The 21,237-nt window shown below is 39.0% G+C and overlaps 1 protein-coding gene across 1 annotated transcript; it reads right to left on the reverse strand.

Annotated features, from left to right (window-relative positions):
• Positions 1 to 5,144: 5,144 nt before the first annotated feature.
• LOC141810418 (tetraspanin-8-like) lies at positions 5,145 to 16,253 on the reverse strand. Its single transcript, XM_074697950.1, has 9 exons — positions 16,082 to 16,253; positions 14,552 to 14,608; positions 10,576 to 10,695; positions 10,380 to 10,454; positions 9,644 to 9,739; positions 9,427 to 9,552; positions 9,281 to 9,313; positions 9,094 to 9,177; positions 5,145 to 7,064 (listed from the first exon to the last, which is right to left on the reverse strand). Exons 1-9 carry the CDS (start codon positions 16,139 to 16,141, stop codon positions 6,972 to 6,974), a joined length of 744 nt encoding a protein of 247 aa, XP_074554051.1. The 5' UTR covers positions 16,142 to 16,253; the 3' UTR covers positions 5,145 to 6,971.
• Between the last annotated feature and the right edge of the window lie 4,984 nt (positions 16,254 to 21,237).

The raw sequence follows: 21,237 nt of genomic DNA on the forward strand, positions 1-21,237 counted from the left end.
GGAAGTGACCAAGGACACATCAACCATTGGTTTGTTAACCAAAGTTCTGAACCCATAAATTTGGTGTTTTTATCACAGGAATCTTACTCATAGGGCCAGGGCAGGGGTCAGCAACCTGTCCTTTCATAGGAGCCTCAGCTCAGCTGGATTAAAGTCATTCAGGAGACACAAAATCTACTTTATCTTCATAATAAAGACAAAAAAAGTGTTTAAAATTCTAAACATAATAAATTTCCAGTGAATAATTTTCTAAATGGGAAGTTTTTTTGTGTTTATAAAATTGTACATGTGGTGTCTAAGTCTTTATTTTCAATAAATTTGCAAATATTAGAAAAAAAAATAATTTAGAAAACCTATAATGTCAGTAAGTTGCTAATTATTAAAAAAAAATGTTATGTTAAAAATTTGACCCCCCCCCCAAAAAAAAAAAAAATAAAATAAAAAAAAGTGAGTAAATAAATAAATAAAATAAATTGAAAAAAAATGAAAAATTTAAGAAATTTGCAAAAAATAATAATAAAATAAGAGAAAAATTTTGAAAGAATTGTAAAATATATATATATATATATATATGAAAACTTAAAATAAATAAATCAATAATTTGATTGCAGGAAGTCATTTCTTTTTATATTGCAAAATCTTTTTTTTAAAATATGGATTTTTTTTTAGTACAAAATCATGCCTTAAAATTGAAATCGAAAAATTGCTAAAAGGTTGGAAAAATTGCAAAAATCTCAATATAACTTGAAAGCTTTATTGACAGATGTGATAAATATATAGTTCAACAAAAATGATAAAACATGATTTTACTTAGTGTCAGTGTCTTTAATCATCAATACCCCCTGTAAGAAAAATAAAAATTCTTCATTTCAATAATTTTTTTAAAGCTACGAGGAGACACTGCAAAGAAATCAAAGAGCTGCAGGCTGAGGACCCCCGGTCTAGGGGATCATTTTTAAAGCTTGTTTGTGTTGAGTTTGGCGCCCCCTATGGTTATAGCTTTAATCCTTACTCAGCATTCACTGCCCAACTAAAGCCCTGTTTCCACTAAGTGGTTCAGTTTGATGCGCATTCAGCGACGTTTCCTTTGATTTAAACAAATTACTGATCTGTACTGTCCCACCTTTTGGTACCTTCCTGTTGGGGTACCAGACGTACTGATCCAACCCCAATCTGCCGTTGATTGGTGGAAAGAGTCGTCACTTCCTGTGTGACAGCGGTGATAAAGAACAACACATATCCCTGCCATGTTTAAATCTCTGGTCCACTTCTCGAAGAGAACTTTCAGTTTGTTTGGACAATGGTGTCACAAACAGCATGAAACTGCTGTCAAAACAAAACTGTCGCATTTTTCTTCTTCGTTGGATTTATTAGCGGGGCACACTGTGTTAGCTGCAGTTATGCTGTTACGAAGGTTTGGCAGCTATCAGCATCCGGTTTTCACCACCGCCTACTAAGAAGGACATGGTTGGCTGTGGAAACACAAACAGGATCAGGTTTTACTGATCCAACCTGTGCTGATCCAAACCGGACCACTTGGTGGAGACAAAGCTGGCTCTGAACCTGAAGTTTATCTCTCGATTCAAAGCAAAAAAATCATATGAGATGACTAGTATCTCGAAAAACTTGTTAGTAGGGGCTCCTGTGAGTCAAGGTACCACTCGCCCCCTACTGGCTGTTAGAAAGAATGCTAAAGTTGTCATTCCCAAAATGAAACAGTATCTCTTCTCCTTTCAGACGCTCTACGAGCAGGACCTGTAAAGACGTTTGTTTGAGTAAAGACTAAATCTCGTCTCGCTCTGACTCTCTTGTGTCATCCGTCTCAGGCCTGAGAGGAGGAACACGATCCTGACGCTCGACAAGATTCAAGCAGGGTGAAAATCAATGCAACACGCTGTACCATCTCCAGCGTGCAGCTTGTGTTTTCACTAATAAAGGAAGCAGGAGTGAACCCTCCGTGTTTTCATTTGAGCAAAGCTGAACATACATCATCCTTCCTGCTTCACCCCGAGCTGCAGTTAAACATCCCTCCCTGCCAGCGTTAGTCGCCGTGTGCTTTATGTACAGAGACGTCTGGAGAAAGAGCTGTAGTAAAACTGCCCGAGGCTGCTTCGAATGAGGAGAGAAAACACGCTGAGGCCGCCGTGATTCCTCCAGGAAGACGCTACACCAGGAAAATATCAGCTCCTGTTGATACAGCGGAGGATCTTTGGCCGTCTGTTAATTCCTGCGACTGATTTTTCATACTGTGCATGCTTATTCAACCCCCTGAGAGGTTATTTAAGTGAAAGGTTGCATTAAAGACGGTCTCTAATACCCATGAGCTCACCTGTTGAGTTAAAGGTGTCACGGTTTATTCCCCGTTGCATACGCAGCGTGTGTTCTCCCGCTCTGCTTTCCTGAGAGACTTTTCAAAAGCGCTCGCCGTCATTAAAGGAAACCGTGACTCATTTCTTTTTGATTCGCTTTGGATTGATTTCAGCCATGACGGGAGCAGCAGAGGTGCTCAGTTTACCTAAAAAATGATAATCAGTAACTCGACTCCTGTTAATACGTTCATCTGGAATCACTTGAGAGGATTAATGTTTCTGTTATTTAAAGTTTTTTAACCAGGGCTTTTATTTTGAAATATTTCAGGGTTGTGTTGAGGTCAGACTACGTGTTCAGCGTGGTCGAGAGGTCACATCTTCTCCTCTTCATCCCTTTGACTGGATCCTCTGACAATCTGATGTTCAGTCTGACGCTCCTCTGGTGTGTGCTGCCATCTGCTGGCTGCTGCGACTCGTTGCGTGGCCAAAAGTAAATAGAGTTTTAAACATTAAAAAAATGTATCAGCATCTTTACCGCCTTGAAATCTTGTCACTTGTCTGTAACATTCAACAGGATGTCTACAAGATGCCTTAAATCTTGATTCAACCTGAGTTTTCCTCTAATTTCCTCTGACTTCAGTTGTTTTAAGGCAGTTTTAGGGTTAAATCTCCCGTTTGAGAACTCATTTTATCTCTAATTTGTCTTTTTCTGATCTAAAAACCTGCTTCAAACCATGTCTGGAGTAATCGCTGTGTCAGATCTGTGGGTCTGACTCTGCAGAAAAGCACCTGCAGGACAAACTGGGCTGTGTTTGAAGTCTGGTTTCTGTATCTTCAAACATGTGCATCACGCTGCAATGCTCCATCTGAACACTAGATGGCAGCGTGGTTTCTGTGCCAGCACTTTTGCACGTTTCCAATTCAAGTCTCTGTTCGTTTGTGCACAGGAAACCATGAATCCAAGTGTACTGTGTTGGAGTTGCAGCTGTACGTCTTCCGGCTGATGTCTTTAAATAAATGTTTTAATCAGGGTATGAAAGTGTGAGGGTGCAGGGTAATTCACATTTTGGGCCAAAAATGTTGTTTTTTCATCAAAATAGTCTGAATATGAAAAACACTCAACAATCCTTACATAGTTCACCTAAAGCGCCCCCTAGTGGACAACATTTCCCTTGGTCAGAAAAGGGACAGAGCCAGAATTTCAGTTTTGGGTGGACCAGACAAATTTTGGCTGGGCCTCAAGTTTCAAAAGTTTGTAGATGGTTAATTAAATTAATGAAAATAACTGACAATACACCAATGTGTGGTTTTTAAGTGGATCTGGTTGCTTTTTTCACCAGTAACTGTGTTTTTATAACCTTTTCTGCATCAGACGGATCTACCTGCAATCGCTCTTCATGGTTCTGACTAAAGAGAGGTGCTCTAACGCACCTGCAGGCTGCACCGCTACGGTTTATTACAAGCCGTAAGAACAAAGATGTTAACCTTAAGTAAATAAAGTAAACAAAAAATCGGCACGTGAAGCCGAATGATTCTAACTTTGTTTTTGCCCAACAGGTCAAAAAGGCAGCTTATTTTACAGAAACAGCATCTGGCACCAACAAAACAAACATGAAGTGACAGAATTTCACCATAAGAAAAGTTTAGGGTGGGCCTGGGACCTTTGGGCCCCCCTGTAACACCGCCCCTGGTTGAAACAGAGTTTGCTGATATTTACGCAGCATGTAACACTGATCATCTGGCATCAAAACACACCTGTGGGACAGGTGACGCCTAATTTCATAGGTCTGTAATGGTGGAAAAAGTTTATCTGACACCACCTAGTAACTTTTTTTTGTTTGTTTGTTTTGTTTTGTTTCTTTTTACAGAAACCACTAAAAGAAACAGATAAACAACGTATTTGTTACACATTTGATAAATATGACAGTAACAGCTGCTGGACCTCTCTTTGAAAATAGTTTAGGATATTCAAGCTGTAGAGAAAGAGAGAAAGAAAATAGAAAATAGAAAAAAGAAAGAAAGAAAAAAAAGAAAGAAAAAAGAAAGGAATGAATGAATGAATGAATGAATGAATGAATGAATGAATGAATGAAAGAAAGAAAGAAAGAAAGAAAGAATGAATGAATGAATGAATGAATGAATGAATGAATGAATGAATGAAAGAATGAATGAATGAATGAATGAAAGAAGAAAGAAAGAAAGAAAGAAAGAAAAAAGAAAGAAAGAAAGAAAGAAAGAAAAAAGATAGAAAGAAAGAAAGAAAGAAAGAAAGAAAAAAGAAAGAAAGAAAGAAAGAAAGAAAGAAAGAAAAAAGATAGAAAGAAAGAAAGAAAAAAGAAAGAAAGAAAGAAAGAAAGAAAGAAAGAAAGAAAGAAAGAAAGAAAGAAAGAAAGAAAGAAAGGAAAAAAGATAGAAAGAAAGAAAGAAAAAAGAAAGAAAGAAAGAAAGAAAGAAAGAAAGAAAGAAAGGAAAAAAGAAAGAAAGAAAGAAAGAAAGAAAGAAAGAAAGAAAGAAAGAAAGAAAGAAAGAAAAGCCTGCTGTAAATTTCAAACCTCTGCTTTAGAAAGTGAAAACGACACAGTCATCAAACTGAGCACCAGCCCTGCTCTGGTGTCAGTCGTCTCTTTTATGCTCAGAGCGTTCCTGGACCTCCAAACCTCCAAACCTCCAAACCTGCCTCCCTCTGCTTCACCTCTCCTCCCTGCACCAGCCTGTTATGTAAGTGTTTGATCAAACTCTGCCAAAGGTGAGGAAACGCTGATTACATAAGAACACGCCAGGGAGAAATGAGGGTTATTGAGTTTATTATGAAATTAGATTTCTCCATAGTGCAGATTCTGAGTATTTTACTCCCACAAAGATGTAATTTTCTTCTATTTCATGGTGCTTCTGCTGCTCCTCCTGCCAAAACACATGACAAACTGGGTAACTATCTTCAGTGTATCTTCCTCGGGGACTCTGCTCTGATTAAAACGTCTCAGGCTGAGGAGAAACTGTGTTTCTGCCACACTGTTTGCTTTGCTTTAGAGGTCGTAGTCGTCATCTCAGTGGAATAAAGAGGAATCAGCTTTAAACACTCAAAGCCGTGGGATTTATTGACAGACAAACGATCGATCACCAACAAAAATTAAAGACTTGATTAATGCAACAACACAAATCTCCATCTGAGAGGCAGGAGTCCCAACCTTTACAGGGATCAGACTCAGTGAAGTACAGTGAAGTTCTTACACAACTTAAAGAGGGGGTATAAAGCCATCCCATTTTTTAAAACCTGGATTTAAAGAAACACAACTTAAAGAGGGGGTATAAAGCCATCCCATTTTTTAAACCTGGTTTCAAAATAACACAACTTAAAGAGGGGGGATCTGGCTGTGCATTTTTTAATAACCTGGATTTAATAAAACACAACTTAAAGAGGGGGTACCAGGCTGTCCTATTTTTTAATAACCTGGATTTAAAGTAACACAACTTAAAGAGGGGGTATAAAGCCATCCCATTTTTTAAACCTGGTTTCAAAGTAACACAACTTAAAGAGGAGAATCAGGCTGTCTCTATTTTTTTAAACCTGGATTTAAAGAAACACAACTTAAAGAGGGGGTATCGAGCCGTCCCATTTTTAAAAACGTAGATTTAAAGAACGAAAATTTAAAGAGGGGGTATCAGGCTGTCTCTTTTTTTTTAAACCTGGATTTCAAGAAACACAACTTAAAGAGGGGGTATTGGGCCGTCCCATTTTTTAAACCCGAATTCAAAGTAACACAACTTAAAGAGGGGGTATCCAATTGTCCCATTTTTCAAACCTGGATTTAAAGTAACAATGCTGGAGGCTTAGACTAAATGTGTTAAGATTTTTAAACCTCTACATATCCATGTATTGTTAACAAATGCTAATAGCTCTGCCCCTAACAGGTCTCCAGAGAACTGGCCAATCAGAGGGAAGGGGGTTGCCTTAAAGAGACAGCAGCTGAAGTAACAGTTTCCTAAAACACCAGCGAGACAAAAATGGGATTTTTTTTTTTAACTGTGTATCATTTAAAGCTACTAAAGGGGAACAAAGATTTTTAATTTAAAAAAAAAGGCAGAATACCCCCTCTTTAAACCCTTTACATGGACACAAACAACTGTTTTTATCATGCACTGGCAGCTTAAGTGTTTTTCTGACTCTGTCTTTCAACCTGAGGAGGTTTTTACATCTGATATGTGAGATCAGTAAAACCTTCAGACACAGCGTTACTGACCACGTAGAAAAAATTGGGTCTTGTTTCAGGAAAGTCAGAAAATGTCAAAAACAACTTTTATCATTTTTTGTCTTTAAAGAAATGATATTTAAAGTTTTGTTAATGCCCGTGACGTCTCCTCCTCCTCGGGTTGATTCAGCTGGAGTCAGATGAGCTTAAAAAACAACTACACTACTTCATGACACGACACATAAGAGATTACACGCTTCAGAAAAATAAACATTTGTAATAATTTCCACAACAGAGCGCTGGGAGGAGACTGTAACCTTGGTGCAGAACGCCACACGGCGGCCGTGGTTTCCTCTTCCTCACACGGCTGAAAAGAAACGATAAGAAGCAAAGAGAGAGGTCATACATCGACCACTGAGTCCTCTTGTTACAGTGCAGAGGTTAAAGGTCAGGGGTCAGGGCTGGAGCGGCTCCTCTAGTAGCCCTTCATGGCCATGGACGAGCCCGCTGCGCTGTCATGGCGTTTGACCTGGTGGATCATCAGGAGCGAGATCAGCAGGCCGAGCAGCTAGAGGGACAAACGCACAGGTGAGAGTCAGACATCGAAGTCATCAAGGTCAAAGAAAGACCTCAGACCCTCAAACCACTTTACTGTGATCAAGCACTGAGCTAAGCTAACTTTAGCTTTTTCTATGGCGGCATTTTACTGCCAAAACTCAAGAGCAAATTGTCATGGTTTGGGTTTTTGGTTTGTGTTTTTCTAGGTTTTCTTGTGTTTCAGTCTTCTTGTGTTTCTTAGTTATTCTTGTTGAATGTCCTGTGTCTCTTGTTTTTGTCTTTAGTTTGTCTCCCTTGTGGTTTTGATTTGGTTCTCATCTTTTTGTGATTATTTTAGTGTTTCTGTGTCTTTAATGTATTTAGTCTCTGTCTTACGTTTGGTTCTCCTTGTGTTTCCCTCCTCGTTGATTGCTCCTCATGTCACCTGTGTCTTGTTTCACACCTGTGTTGCTCACTCCCCTGTCTTTATAGTCTTTGTCCATGTCCACACATAGCCAGGTATTTGGGAAACCACATATATTTTTTTACGTTTACGCCTGTCATCCACATGAAACCACAGCTTTACATCACTAAAAACTTTGGAAAAGACTTTGGAAAACTCTGGTTTCATGGTTTCGTGTAGACGCTGGGAAACAGAGTTTTCGGTTCGTAAACGTCACAGCTGAATGATGAGGGCTCATCCTGATTGGCTGGTGGAGCCACACTCACCAGCAGATTTACCCGCTGCGTGTGGACGAAAGTTTTCTCTAAGACAAACGAGGGGGGGGGGATACTTGTTTTTGAAAATAAGTTTCTTTGTGTTTTTGGTTTGTTTCTTTCGTTTGAGCTTTTTGAATTTTTGGAGTTTGGTTTAATAAAGTATTTTAAGTTCATCTGTGATTGGCTCCTCCTTTGTTTTCCTAGAATTCCTGACACAAATATGAGATCCACGCCAGCGTATATGAGCTTTTTGTGCACGTTTGCACTAAAGTCTAACCTCCCCATGCTTTTAAACTTTTTTATCAGCTTTTCTGAATTTAATCTTCCAATATTATAACTTTTTCCCGTCACATAACAACTTAAAACTAGTTTTTCCTCATCACACTACAGGTTTAATCCTGTAACACTGTTTTCCCATATGGCTTTGACCCTCTAATGTTATGACTTTTTTTTATTATCATAGCTTTTTCCTCTCTGGACATAAAGACTTTTATCTTTTAGCATATTGACCTGTTTCTTGTGTCATGTCTTGATAAGTTTCTTTCATTTTTGTCATGTCTGGTTTTATTTTGTGGGGACTTCTCTCCTCACTTCACTTCCTGTCCAGGTGTTTTCCCGCCCTTGTGATTGTGATCCCTGCTCCTGATTGTTCCCACCTGTGCTTCATCACCTCTCGTATATAAGTCTGCGTCTCCCTCTGACCTGTGTCAGATTGTCATGTCCTGTCCTGGGTGTTTCGTCAAATCAAGTGTGAGAGTTTTTTCAGTTTAGCTTTAAATTAAAACCTTAGCAAGGACTTTTTAGTTCCTTTTGTGATTTGCCGTCCAGCCTTGCTGAGAACTTTTGTTTGAACCTTTTTGTGAAAATTAAAGCTTTTCTGTTTCTTGAAAGTCATGAATCTGGGTCCTTCCTGTAAACCCTGTCAGTTTGGAGCTTTGTGATTGTGATCATGTGAGAGTTTTGTGTTTACATATTTTTTTTTATTTATTTTACAAATGATAACTGCTATGGTTTTGGTAGAATTTAGTTTTCTATTTTGTCTTTTTGTTTAATTTTTATTTTATTTTATTTTTATTATTTTAAAGGGACCCTTTTTATCAAGGTCATGGCTTATTCTTCTTGTAACTCAGTAGCACTAAATATATTTATTGAGTTTCAGTAATATGAAGATAGTTTTGGTAATAAAACATAACACTCTGAAAAAGACAACAGAAGGCAGTGTTTCTGCCTGATGAGCTGAAACATTAGCTTAAACATTAGCTTAAACATTAGCTGTAAACATTAGCTTAAACATTAGCTGTAAACATTAGCTGTAAACATTAGCTTAAACATTAGCTTACTGCAGTCACTGCTAAACCAAAGAAGAAGCCCATGGAAATCTGGAAGACGAAGTTGAGGATGGAAAAGATGTAGTCAGCGCAGCTCTGCAGAGGGAAAAAAGAAAAACAGTCATTATTTGAAAACAATCTAACTGATTGATTAGTTTACTGATTGATCAGTTTACTGATTGGTTGGTTGGTTCAGTACCTGTTTGTAGATTTGATCGGGGCCGGTGGTTCCCTGAAGGAAAAAAGAGCAGAGCTGTGATTTGAGAGTCTGTTCATTTATTTTTCATCAGATAAAAAGAGAAACCGACTCAACGTTCGTCTCATCGTCTGGTTTATTGAACCAACCTGAGGTCGTGCTTTACATCCAGGTGATCCGAACGGGTCGTATCCTCCGTACGAGGATTTGCAGTCACAGGACTGAGGGATTTCATCGCCCCAGTCTGAGGCGCTCACCACCCCACAGCACTTAGCCTGAAACACAAAACAACAGCACGAGGTTTAATTTTAATCTCATCAGATTAAATCTGAACGACTGAGCCCAGGTTCATCCCGTGAAGATTACCGTAGTCTGCAACTCTCTCAGCACGTTCTGCACGCTTTCCTCTTTCATGTACGACGAGACGAACTCAGTGGTGGCAGCGTCCAATTTTTGTTTGACCTACAAGTTGAGAAATAGCACAGTTGATATTGCAAACAGAAGAATAAGAGACAGAAAAACAAATAATGTAATGAGCAAGATTTGGAAAAACAGCAAGACCAGTGGTGATGTCAAGGTAGTAAGCAAGATACTCAGAGCACAGCGTCAAGATCAAGTTGAATTCAAAACTTTAGTATCAAGATATCAGAGATAGAGATGGAAAGACAACAAAACAATAAAATTGGCTTTTATCACCAAGATACTGAAGAAAACAAGATTCACAAACTGTAAGAGGAGAAAAATCAGAGCAGGCAGACTCTACAGAGCAAAGGTCAGGATAACAGAGCAGCTGTAGCATCAAGATACAGGGAGAGTTAGCAAAGCTGGGTCAAGGTTCGTTGTAACTCCAGTGCCAATGAATCACAAAAAGTAAGGTAGCCAAGGAAAAGATTGCAACAAGAAATTAATATGAGAGTTATGGGAGAGTCAAGATAGAAAGAAATCAAAGAACAACGTTTTAGAGAAAAGATAAAGTTTACAAAACTAAAAGCATCAGGGAAGAGTACAAAGAGTAAAGACGGATCGTTTTAAAGATCCAAACATGACGTTTGATGGAAAAGGAAAACAAGATTTTCATAGATCCTGTGAATAGATATTTGACCTTGTCCCTCAGGACCACCACGACGATGCCCAGGATCAGCATGATGATCATCCCAACCACCATGAAACCTGCGAACTGAAGACCACAGTATCAGCACAGATCAAGCCGTCTCAGTAAAAACGTTTGTTAAACTCAAGAGCGTTGATTTCTCGAGTTCAAAGGTTGATCCGATCAGGGCTTCGTCTCTCATACGTACTATTTTGAGGATGATGGCTTTCTCAGAGATCCCGGCGTAGATTCCCAGACAGGAAATGACGAGGACACTGATGGCGAACACCCATATCCAACCCAAGTTCGGGGCGCCAACTGCCTGGACCTGACCGACCAAAACGGGAACAATAACACAACAAAACACAACATTAACATGAATCTGACAGGTTTGATTTTTCAACAAGAAGGTTCTCAACATTTTGGTCGACGTAGTCAAAGGAATGTTCGACTCTTGGACTCAGTTAGATGCTGTTAAACCTGGTGAAGACCCAGGAACGGCTGAATGACGGGTTATCTACTTTTATAGATATACTGTCTTTTCATGGCAACTACATTTTTATCCAGTTAGAGATCTATTCGCAGTGTTTACAGCCTTGATATGACAAAGACTTGACCACCAAAGGTTTCATATGGAATTCTGAACAACGGTTAAAAGTCTCTGCAACTTTAGAAAAAGAAAGTCCAGCTACGCATAGGTCTACATTTTGTGTTTGAGACTACACCATGGAGGCTAGCCAGTTGGAGGTTTCTCTGACAGCTAGCTGGGCTAATTTAGTTTACGGATAGAAGTCCTGGGCCCGTACGCACATCCAGCCGTTAGCAATGGAAATGAAAATAGTCTGTCCAACAGAGCATTGAACTGAAAGGAAGTAGACCCCACTGTTACAAGTGATAATGACAAGGCTAACACACCTTTAAGGATGTTTTAAGATGGCAAAGAAAGATGTAAAGAGGACCAATACTTAGAGAATGAAATTATCCTTTGGTAAATTCTGACAATTCTCAGTTATAAACCCCCAATTAGTAGATTTAATGTCAATAGTTGCTAGAAAAGAGTTGCGTGGTAGCACAAGTCTGTTGTTTCTATGCGTAATACGTGAAATTTTCTTTCAGTTTTCACATTTCTTCAATAACTTTATCAGTTATTTATCAGTGAAGTAAGAAAATAAGTGAGTTTGTGAAGCTGAGCTTTGATCCTTAAGTTGTCAGTTGCCAGTCTAACTTTAGAGTGGAGCATTTGGCCTCCTTGCAGCTACAGTAAGTCTACCTGTAATTGCGCCTCCAATAATGAGACACTTGTGAGTAAGTTATTAAAAAGTAAAACACTGTATAAAGTGTGTGGAGTTGGAAAAAGTCTGCAAAGATCAGTTTTTTTGAATTGGTGTGTATGTGGCTTCCAGAACTTTTGGGGCCACCCTCTAGTGGACGATGGAGGAACTGCAGTTTTGGGACTTTGCTTTATTTTCAGTTCCAAACTGACAATGTTAAAGAGACTGCAATCATCTGAGCTGGAAAGAAAGCCCTGTTTGGATACAGTCAGCTACTTTATGTCCAACGTTTTCTCCAAATGTGATTTTCTGGCTTTGTTTTAGTATAAATCTACCGCAGAGGATCAAGTCTCAGAGCTAAACTAATTAGAATCTGACTCATCAGAAAGAGGATGTTGAAATGCGAAGTGCGTTACGAGAAGGGATGATGTGTTTTGGAAAAATGTCAACGCTGATTGGACGTTAACCTGGTCTGTATCCATGGCGAGGGGGCGTGTTGTGTAGCTCACAGTGATTCTGGTTTGATGAACAAACAGTGGTGATTTTTTTTCCACTTTCAGAGAAAGTCGACTGAGAATGGAAAATCTCCTCAGCCCACATCTGTTCTGCATTGAGGAAGAAACCCGAGACTCCACTACGTCCTGGCAGCCGTCCACGTCCTGATAAACACTCCCCAGTCCCGACCACAGCATCATCCAAACAAGTATTACAGTACGACTACAGGACGGAGCGTGGGATGTGGGAGAAAAAAGAAACCTGCTTTGATTTTCCTGAACACAAACCAGCTGCTTTTTTTCTTTTAATCCTCACGAAACGCTCTGAGAATCAAAACTCTTACATAACCATGAGCAAATGTGTGTGTGTGTGTGTGTGTGTGTGTGTGTGTGTGTGTGTGTGTGTGTGTATGTACTGCCTGTTAAAGGTTAAAAGAGGGTCTTGGTTTGAGTAAACACGCATCCTTAAGGTTTTTTCAGAGTAATCAAACCAAGAAAGACCCGTAAACCCTCTCAAACACGCACTTGATTGTTTTAATTGTTGTTTACATCTGGGCCTGATCCCCGCTGAGTCACATTACGCTACATCTGCTGCTCCGGCTGCCAACGCACTTCCCGTAAGTGGGAGCTGTAAATGCATTTTTTGGCAGCAGTCACTGACCCCGCACGGATATTTACCAAGAGGGGAATTCACCTGGCAGAGGATGGTACGCACTCAGGCCAGAGCTTGTTAAAATCATACAGTTTGCTCAGTGGTTCAGATTGAACTGCAGAAAACTGGTGAGTGGGTTGAGTTTCTGAGAATGATGCTGAACTTCCTGATAGGCTGTGCACGTGTAGTGGACTGGACCATAAATATCATCATCAAAAATTAACATTTAAATTATTTCAACCTTCAAAACTGCCAGCAGCCACTCATCTGCTCTACTACCCTGATGCAAACAGGCAGAGATGACAGTTTGCATCTTTGATCACTCAAGTTGGTAAATAGAGTTTAAGCCATGTATCAGTGGTGTCAGGTTGAATTTACACTGGACAAAAATGAAATCTAAGCAAGTGCTGTTTTCTTATTTTTAGTAAAAACTGTCTTAGTCCTTAAAAATGTCTTATTCAAGTAATTGAAAGAAAAAAATAAAGTCAAAGTTTATCCAAGTCACTATGTGCTACTTTTTTTTGTCAGTTTCCTTTAATAAAGGATTTATTTGTCGTCTTCGTGCGTCTCAGGGGGTATCGTCACATATGTTGCTAACTCCTCAGACATTCAACACCACTCTGGTGAGAAAAATAAAACTACAAAAAGACAATTCAGGAAGAAATTGAATATTTCAGTTTTGTGAGGATGGATTCGTTTAACAGACAAAGGCTGGATTATTATACATGCCGGACATTAGCAAACGTAAAAAAGGATTTGATAGCAATAATATCAATTATGTTAACTAATTCAGGTTTCTTTCAAGTTTTTTTAAATTTTTGAAAGTAATTTTTTTGGCCACTTTTAAGTTGTTAGATTTTGAAGAACTTTTTTGCATTTTGACAAATTGTTTATAAGTTTTAAAAATGTTCAAAAACATTTTTTTTCTCAAAATTCCTGTTTTTTTAATTTTGCAATTTTTGGCGATTTCAGATTTTTTTATGTTTTTTTTTTTTTTTTTTGCAAATGTTTTAGAGTTTCAATATTTATTTATCTATTTATTTATCTTATTTTTGGCCAATTTTCAGTTATGAGTTTTAATGTACTTTAATGCATTTTGAGAAATTGTTTAAGATTTTTGAAAAAATTCAAAGTTTCAGTTTTTAAATTATTTGCAATACAATGCAATTTTTTTTTTTTTTTTCAACTTTAGATTTTTTAATAGATTTTTTAATGGATTTTTTTGCAAATAGCTGAGAGTTTCAATATTTATTTATTTATTTATTTATTTATTTATTTATTTATTTATCTTAATTTTTGGCCAATTTTCAGTTATTAGTTTTAATGTACTTTTATGCATTTTGACAAACCGTTTATAAATTTTTAAAAAAAAAACAGTTTTTTTTTTTTTTATATGCAATTCTATGCATATTTTTTTTCAATTTTAGATTTTTTATGGATTTTTTTTTTGCAAATATTTTAAACTTTGATTTTTATTTTTATTTTTTGCTTATTTTTGAAATTTTATTTATTTTTGCTAATTAATCAAAGAAAAAAATATTGACAATACATTTTGAATTTTATAAATTCAAATAACTTTTTGTTTAAATAATTATTCCTTAGATTCTTACAGTGCACAGAGTATTTGACACTTAATGGTCTTGATGGTGAGGATAAAGTAGATTTTGTGGCTCATGAATGACTTTATTTCTGCGCTGGGGAAATGGCTCCTATGAAAGAAAAGGTTGCAGACCTCTGCTTTATACTGTCATTCTTTTTGTTGTTTACCTGCAAGTAAATAGCGCTGGCTTTCACTGCCCCGATGATCAGGATACATCCAAAAATCTGAGGACACAAGAAGAAAGTTGGATCAGCTTTTAAAACATGAATCATGAGTGAAGGTGTTCATGGTACAACCTCAAACCTTTCTCTTTGATATGAGTGGCAAAAATGTGCTTTCAGTAATCAAATCGAAGACTGGTGCTTGTGTGTTTCTTCCTGCACACAGACACTAGAGGGAGCCAGAGCTCCACAAACTCAGCGCCTGTCTCCTCTTACGTAACATCACATCTTCATTAGACTCCTGGCTGCAGCTGTAAACACTTAGAGGCGGACTGAGCGTCTCCACCTGGAGGGAATCAAACGCCACAAAGACCACGTGTTTGCGTGCAGAGTTTATGCTGAAGTTCATTTACATTTCTGACCCTCTGAAATGTCGTTACCTAAAGCAAAACTTCCTGTTTTTGGTAAATCTGAGTCAAACAGCATTTCACTTGAACATAAAGGGGAACATGAATAAACGTGCAAGTGGAGACAGGAAATCTAAATCGATCTGTCTTGGGGGTTGGATGATGAGGATTAAAAATAAGTCCTGCTTCATCTTCTTCCACTTTGTGTTTTGTGTGTGACTTTTCAAGGCGTCGGTTTGTTTTGCACGTCTCTGCATTTAACTCTACAGTGGAGTTTTTTTTTTTCTTTGCATTTTTCTTTCTTTTTTCCTGCCACAAAAGTTCACCTTAAATGTCCCCCCATCCAGAGACAGCCCCCTCAGACTCCACCTCTTCTTTACTGTTATTTTCCATCGGGGCCTCGAGGTGCAGCAGACGGAGAAGGGGGTCTGTGGGTGGACTGAAACATGATGCCCAAACTCTGCTTCACAGATTTCAATCTTTTGTTTTTTTTTCTGTGCCCATTCCCCCCCTGCTCCTTCTCTTCTTTTACTGGAAATGACTGTTTGCTGAACACGGGAAACAAAACCAAAACTATATGCACCTTTAATTCCCATAATCCAATCAAAAACATGATAATTGCACCTTTTTTAAGTTTTTACCATTAAGAAAGTTTCAACTTACATGTTAAATCTTATTTTCTTATTTTAGAAGTTAATGCATTTACACAAAACTCCATTCTATGAACTAAATCTTTTTTTTTTGACACTTTTTACAAATTATTTTGTGTTTGTTCCCCAAAAACAAAAACATAAAAACATCATTTTTCAAACTTTCCCAATCTGATTTGACATTTTTCCCAAAGATTTTTTTTATATATATATATATTGCTGAACTAAGCTCTGTTTTTCAAAATAAAACTCCAAAGTGATGATAATTAACGAATAATTCAGCATAGGAAGTTACGCAACAACATCTCTGCTGGATCTTTCCCTCCAGTTTTTTCACATTTTCACCTTTAATTCAATTCTAGGCAAAATGAAACAACAAATCTGAAAGTCTGAAGAAGAAAAAATGTGCAGAAAAAATTGAGAAAACTTTTCAGAAAGAATAAAAAGTTATAAATTGTGATAAAAGTGTTTTTACTTACTGCATACAGCACGTTGAAGAAGATGAAGAGGCATTTTATACATCCGTTTATTTTTCCCATCCTGGCTGTTTCACGCTGACGGGCTCTCAGAGATGAAGAGGTGACGCTGTCTGTGTGTGCAGCACGGCGTGTGTGATGGTGTCAGGCAGTGTGTGTCCCTGATAATCTGCCTGCAGAGTGAATGTGAGTGAAGGTCTGATGCAGAGCTGCAACACACAGAAGTGGTCTGCAGACCAGCTCTGGAATGTAACAACACACACACACACACACACACACACACACACACACGCACACACACACACAGGATGCATGCATGAAAAAATACAATGCAACACACAGGAGGCTGCACTAAATGCTCTGGAAAGATTAAAAAAAACACAAAGATTCTCTGAAACAACTGAAGAAAGTCTAGTTTTAAAGATTCATTAAAAAATGTTTGTTGTTTACAAGTCTTCGTTAATAACGTCAAAAGTTTCCACACTCTGTGTTATGGTTCCCTTTACTGCTGATTTCAAACTGAATAACTGCAGGTGTTATCAGTGGGCGTGTTGCAGGTGATCCACAGATCTAAAGTGGTGAACCGCCCTGTTTAGAAGAGGGTTTAGCTTGTGCTAACAGCTGTCACCGTGGAGAGTTTGGGAAATCAATCAATCTTTATTTGAATAGCCCCAAATCATAACAAGAGTTATCTCAAGACACTCTACAAAAACATTCACAGGTCTAGACCCGTAAACGTAAAAGCTCCCATCTCCTGCTCCTTTCCTGCAGTTTAATCTGGATCATTGATGTCTTCATGAAATGGTAGTAACATGTTTTGGTCCAAAAAGCCAATAAATCAATCACAGCAGCATTGTTTCCAGGCTCTCATAGCCCCTCTGTTCAGAACGCTCTGATTTAGTGGGCGTGGCCTTCATATGTAAATGAGCCACCGCTGATACCGCCCCGCTCTTCCACGTCACTGAGAGCGGCGCCACGAGCTCCGAGTGCACAATGTTTAGAAAACGGAGAAGCTCGTTTACCGTAACATTACAGGCTAAAACAACAGGCTAACTGCAGCTAAAGTTAGCATCCTGAAGCTAACACAGAGACAGGGGGGACACTGAGGAAAAGCTCTTCCATCTGCTCCACAGCACACAGCATTTAAAATACTCACATTTCCAGGGTCCCAGGTTTGTTGGAGGATGGTTGGTAATGCGCCTGGATTCAGGACCAGTCTATTGGCTAGCCCTCTGTTGGACTGTCCAAAGTTGGAAAAGCAGTCGGCCGTGAAGTGACTAGCACACACATGCTCAGTTTTACTGAGTGTAGCTGGAACATTTCCTGATAAATGAACTCTAGACACTTAGTCTGTCTTCTTCTGAGATGGGAAGCTTGGGCATGGAAATATGTGGCTGTTTACAGACAAAAACAGAGCAGTGATGGCTGCTGGAGAGATTTCTCTCCAGCAGCGGGGAGGGGGTTCGGGGGTATCTGCTCCAGTGGACCAATCAGGTCAGACTTGCTCTTGAAAAAAAGGGACTCGCTGACGTCAGCAAACCCCGGAAAATCCAAACAGCTGGTTTTAGGTCAGGATTTTACATTAAGCTCTACTAAGAACAGGTTTGGTCATTAAATATCACATTTTGTGGGCTGGGAGGAAAGACAAAGACCCACACATTTCACTAAAAGACTTAATAAAGTGATTTTTACATAATATGGGACCTTTAGTGCAATTTTATTAGCAGAAACCCAATATCAAGACAAGATAAGGAGTCTGATCTCATCTTAAGTTAGCCAGTTACCATGGCAAGGAAAAACTTCCCTTTAACGGGCAGAAACCTCAGACAGAACCAGACTCATGTTAAAAGCTGAAAGCAGGAAAGCAGAGAGGCTGTGAATGAAAACTGAAGTTTGAAGTTATGGAGGTGGAGGTTTTGGTGGAGGAGGCAAATAAACACGGGAAGATCTTCTCGTCTGTCGTTGCAGCTCTGCCTGCCTCTCGCGACAACACTGTGCCAGTTTGCACGTAACACTGTGCCGGTTTGCTCGTAACACTGTGCCGGTTTGCACATAACACTGTGCCGGTTTGCGTGTAACACTGTGCCGGTTTGCATGTAACACTGTGCCGGTTTGCACCTGCCTTCCAAATGTGCCAAACATAGACGCAAAAACAGTGACCACATTCAGTTTCAGGTTTAATAAATCACATTGCAGCTGCTGAATGTCACATTTCCTCCTCCCCGGAATTTGCACGTTCTGATGATCTTCATGAACACAAACACGTCACATGGATTGCGTGTGCTTTTTTCATCATTTGACAGAAACAGTCCTTGATGCACCTGGTTAGTAAATCAGCCTTGTCAGTATCTCTTTTATTTTACCTTTAAGATCAGCATCAATGCACCGTGAAGTTCCAGCATCTGAAAACTGATTTAGCTGATGTTAAGGTGCCACTTACTGTTCTTTAAAGACATTTATTAACACCATTAGTTCTGGATAGGTTAGGTCACATGATTTTTTTTTTCCTGTTTTTAAGCATCTGTCTGATATAAAGACCTTGTTTGGGAAAACTCTTGAGAATGAGATTAATCATCTCAGTGTTTTAAACAAGGCAGCTGAGTGTTTGACAAGAGTGGACAGGCTGTTGACAAATAACTCCTGGAACAAGAGTCCAAATAAAGCAAATAAAGCAAATGTCGTTTCCAGATGGGGGTTAAAAAAAACTAAAGTAAAAATCAGTGACAACCTCAGAGACTGAGTGGAGATCATGTTTTCATTCCAGTGTTGTTCATCTACAGGCATTTCTTCTCTGGTCCTGTCTAACTGCTCTAGATCTATGCACTTTTGTCTATAAGTGTGACCACACCCCTTCACACCAACCCCATGTGTGTGTGTGAGTGTGTGTGTGAGAGAGAGATAGTGGCTCCATCCTTCCTGGTACATAAAAAAGTGCAGAGGTCAGAAAAGGGAAGCAAATCAAAACAGTGAGCTGCACGAGAAGCCTCTGCACGAGAGGATGAGGGAAAAAAAAAAAGTTGGAAAGGTAGAATCAGCGACAGATTTCTGCAGCGAGGAGTCTGAGGAACTGAAACTCTGAGTGTCAGATTCAGAAACTGGACTCCCAACAGGAGGGAGGAGGGGAAAGAGCTGGAAACAGAGAAAGAAACTCCTCCTTCATTTTTCTGTAAACATGCAAGATGTGATTAAACACAGCCAATTTAAGCTACGCAACCAACTTCCTCTGCTATGTTGTGTTTGCACGCTGCCCCGTGCTGGGCCCCGCTGACCAGGAGGAGAGGAGTCACCTAATGCACACATCTCTAGATTCTGAAAAGTCTTCCAAAACAAGATCCAGCTCCCCTTCGCCTAGACCCCGAGACACTTGAAAGATACTTATCTGCAAGAGCTCTTGATGCTGTAACATTTTTCCAGATTCCCAGAGGTGAAGTGTTCGCCTGATCATGAGAAAACCTTCCAAGATCCTGAGACACTTCTGCAATACTTCCAAGACTTTTGCAAGATCTTAAGACATCTTGAAAGACACCTCAAAACTTAAGCAAGATCACAAAATCCAGCAGACATTATGTCAAGATACCAAGAAATGTTTGGAAGATCCCAAGACAATCCTGCAAGATCCTTAGAAACCTTTGCAAAATCTCCATAACTCTTTACAAGAGTTGCAGGATCATTAGAATTATTTACACGATCTTTTGACATGTTTGCAAGACCAACAGAAAATTTTCAAGATCCTTACACAAACTTGGAATATCCCCAGAAACTTCCGCACAGCCCTGAAACAAGATCACGAGAAACTTTTGTGGGACTGTGAGAAATGTTGCCTTTTTAGAGACGTGTTCACTACGGTTGCATAATTTTTTGCAAGATCCTGAAACACAAGAATAGGGTCTCTAGAAACTTTCACAAGATTAAGAGGGTTTGTAAACGCTAGTGTGAGCACAAGGAACGTGGTTTGATTATGAGAAACTTTTGCAGAATAAAGGAGAATGTTCAATAGACGCCAAAACATGTTTGCAAGATCCTGGGACAGTTTTGAAGGATCACTTGAATCTCAAGTGGAGACACGTCAAGACTCCTACTGACTTTTGTGAGTTCTTGAGACACTTAGAGACTCCTAGAAACGTTAGCAAATCACGAGAAACTTTGAGGGATTTTTAGGACACTTGGGAAAAATCAAGAAAAAGGTTTGCAAGATCCCAGAGAGATCTAGAGTCCTAGAAATTTGTGCGAGACTTGAGACAAACTTTCAGCATTCATTGAAAGCTTTTTCAAGACTTTTCTGGACTTTTTTTGGAGTCAGAAAAAAAAACAGAAAAACGTTTGCAAGATCCTGAGGCAAGTTTGCTGGACCACTTGAAACTTAAACGAGAGCACAAAAGTCTTTTGCAAGATCCTGAGTCAAACTTACAGGATCCTTGGACACTTGCAAGATCCTAGAACACTTCCACATGAGTCTCAGAGACTTTCACAAGATCCTGAGACACACTTGGAGGATTTCTGGAAAGCTTTGTAAGATCCCAAGACACTTCAAGACTTCCAGACTTCTACTGACTTTTGTGAGTTCTTGAAACACTTTTGAAAGACTCCTACAAGCATAAGCAAGTCACAAGAAACTTTGGGGTTTTTAGCAAACTTGGGAAAATCCAGAAAAATGTTTGCAAGATCCTGAAACACATTTGCAAGATTTCTGGGGAGCTTTCTAAGATCCCAATACACCTCAAGACTTCTACTGACTTTTGTAAGTTCTTGAGACACTTTTGAAAGACTTCTAGAAACATTAGCAAATCACAACAAACTTTTTGGGAGTTTTAGGAGACTTGGGAAAAATGCAGAAAAATGTTTGCAAGATCCTGAGGCACATTTGCAAGATCACAAGAAGGTTTTGATAGAGTCCTAGAAACTTGTGGGACTCTAGAGACAAACTTGCGTTATTCCTTGAAAGCTTTTTCAAGACTTCTCTGGACTCTTTGGGAGTTCCTGGGACGTTTCTGCAGGAACTTTAGAAATGTTAGCAAGATAAGAAGAAAGTTGGTTGGGATTTAAAGAAACATTGGTGAAAAACCTGATCCACACTTTCAAGATCCCTGGAAACTTTTGCACTAAGAGAAGTGAAAGTGAAACATTTAGCAGATGAACACCTGACTGTCTTTTGAAGCCCA

This window comes from Halichoeres trimaculatus, unplaced genomic scaffold (genome assembly GCF_033239565.1).
Source record: "Halichoeres trimaculatus isolate MK-OKI-2021-1 unplaced genomic scaffold, fHalTri1.1 fHalTri1_scaffold_21, whole genome shotgun sequence".
NCBI lineage: Eukaryota > Metazoa > Chordata > Actinopteri > Labriformes > Labridae > Halichoeres > Halichoeres trimaculatus.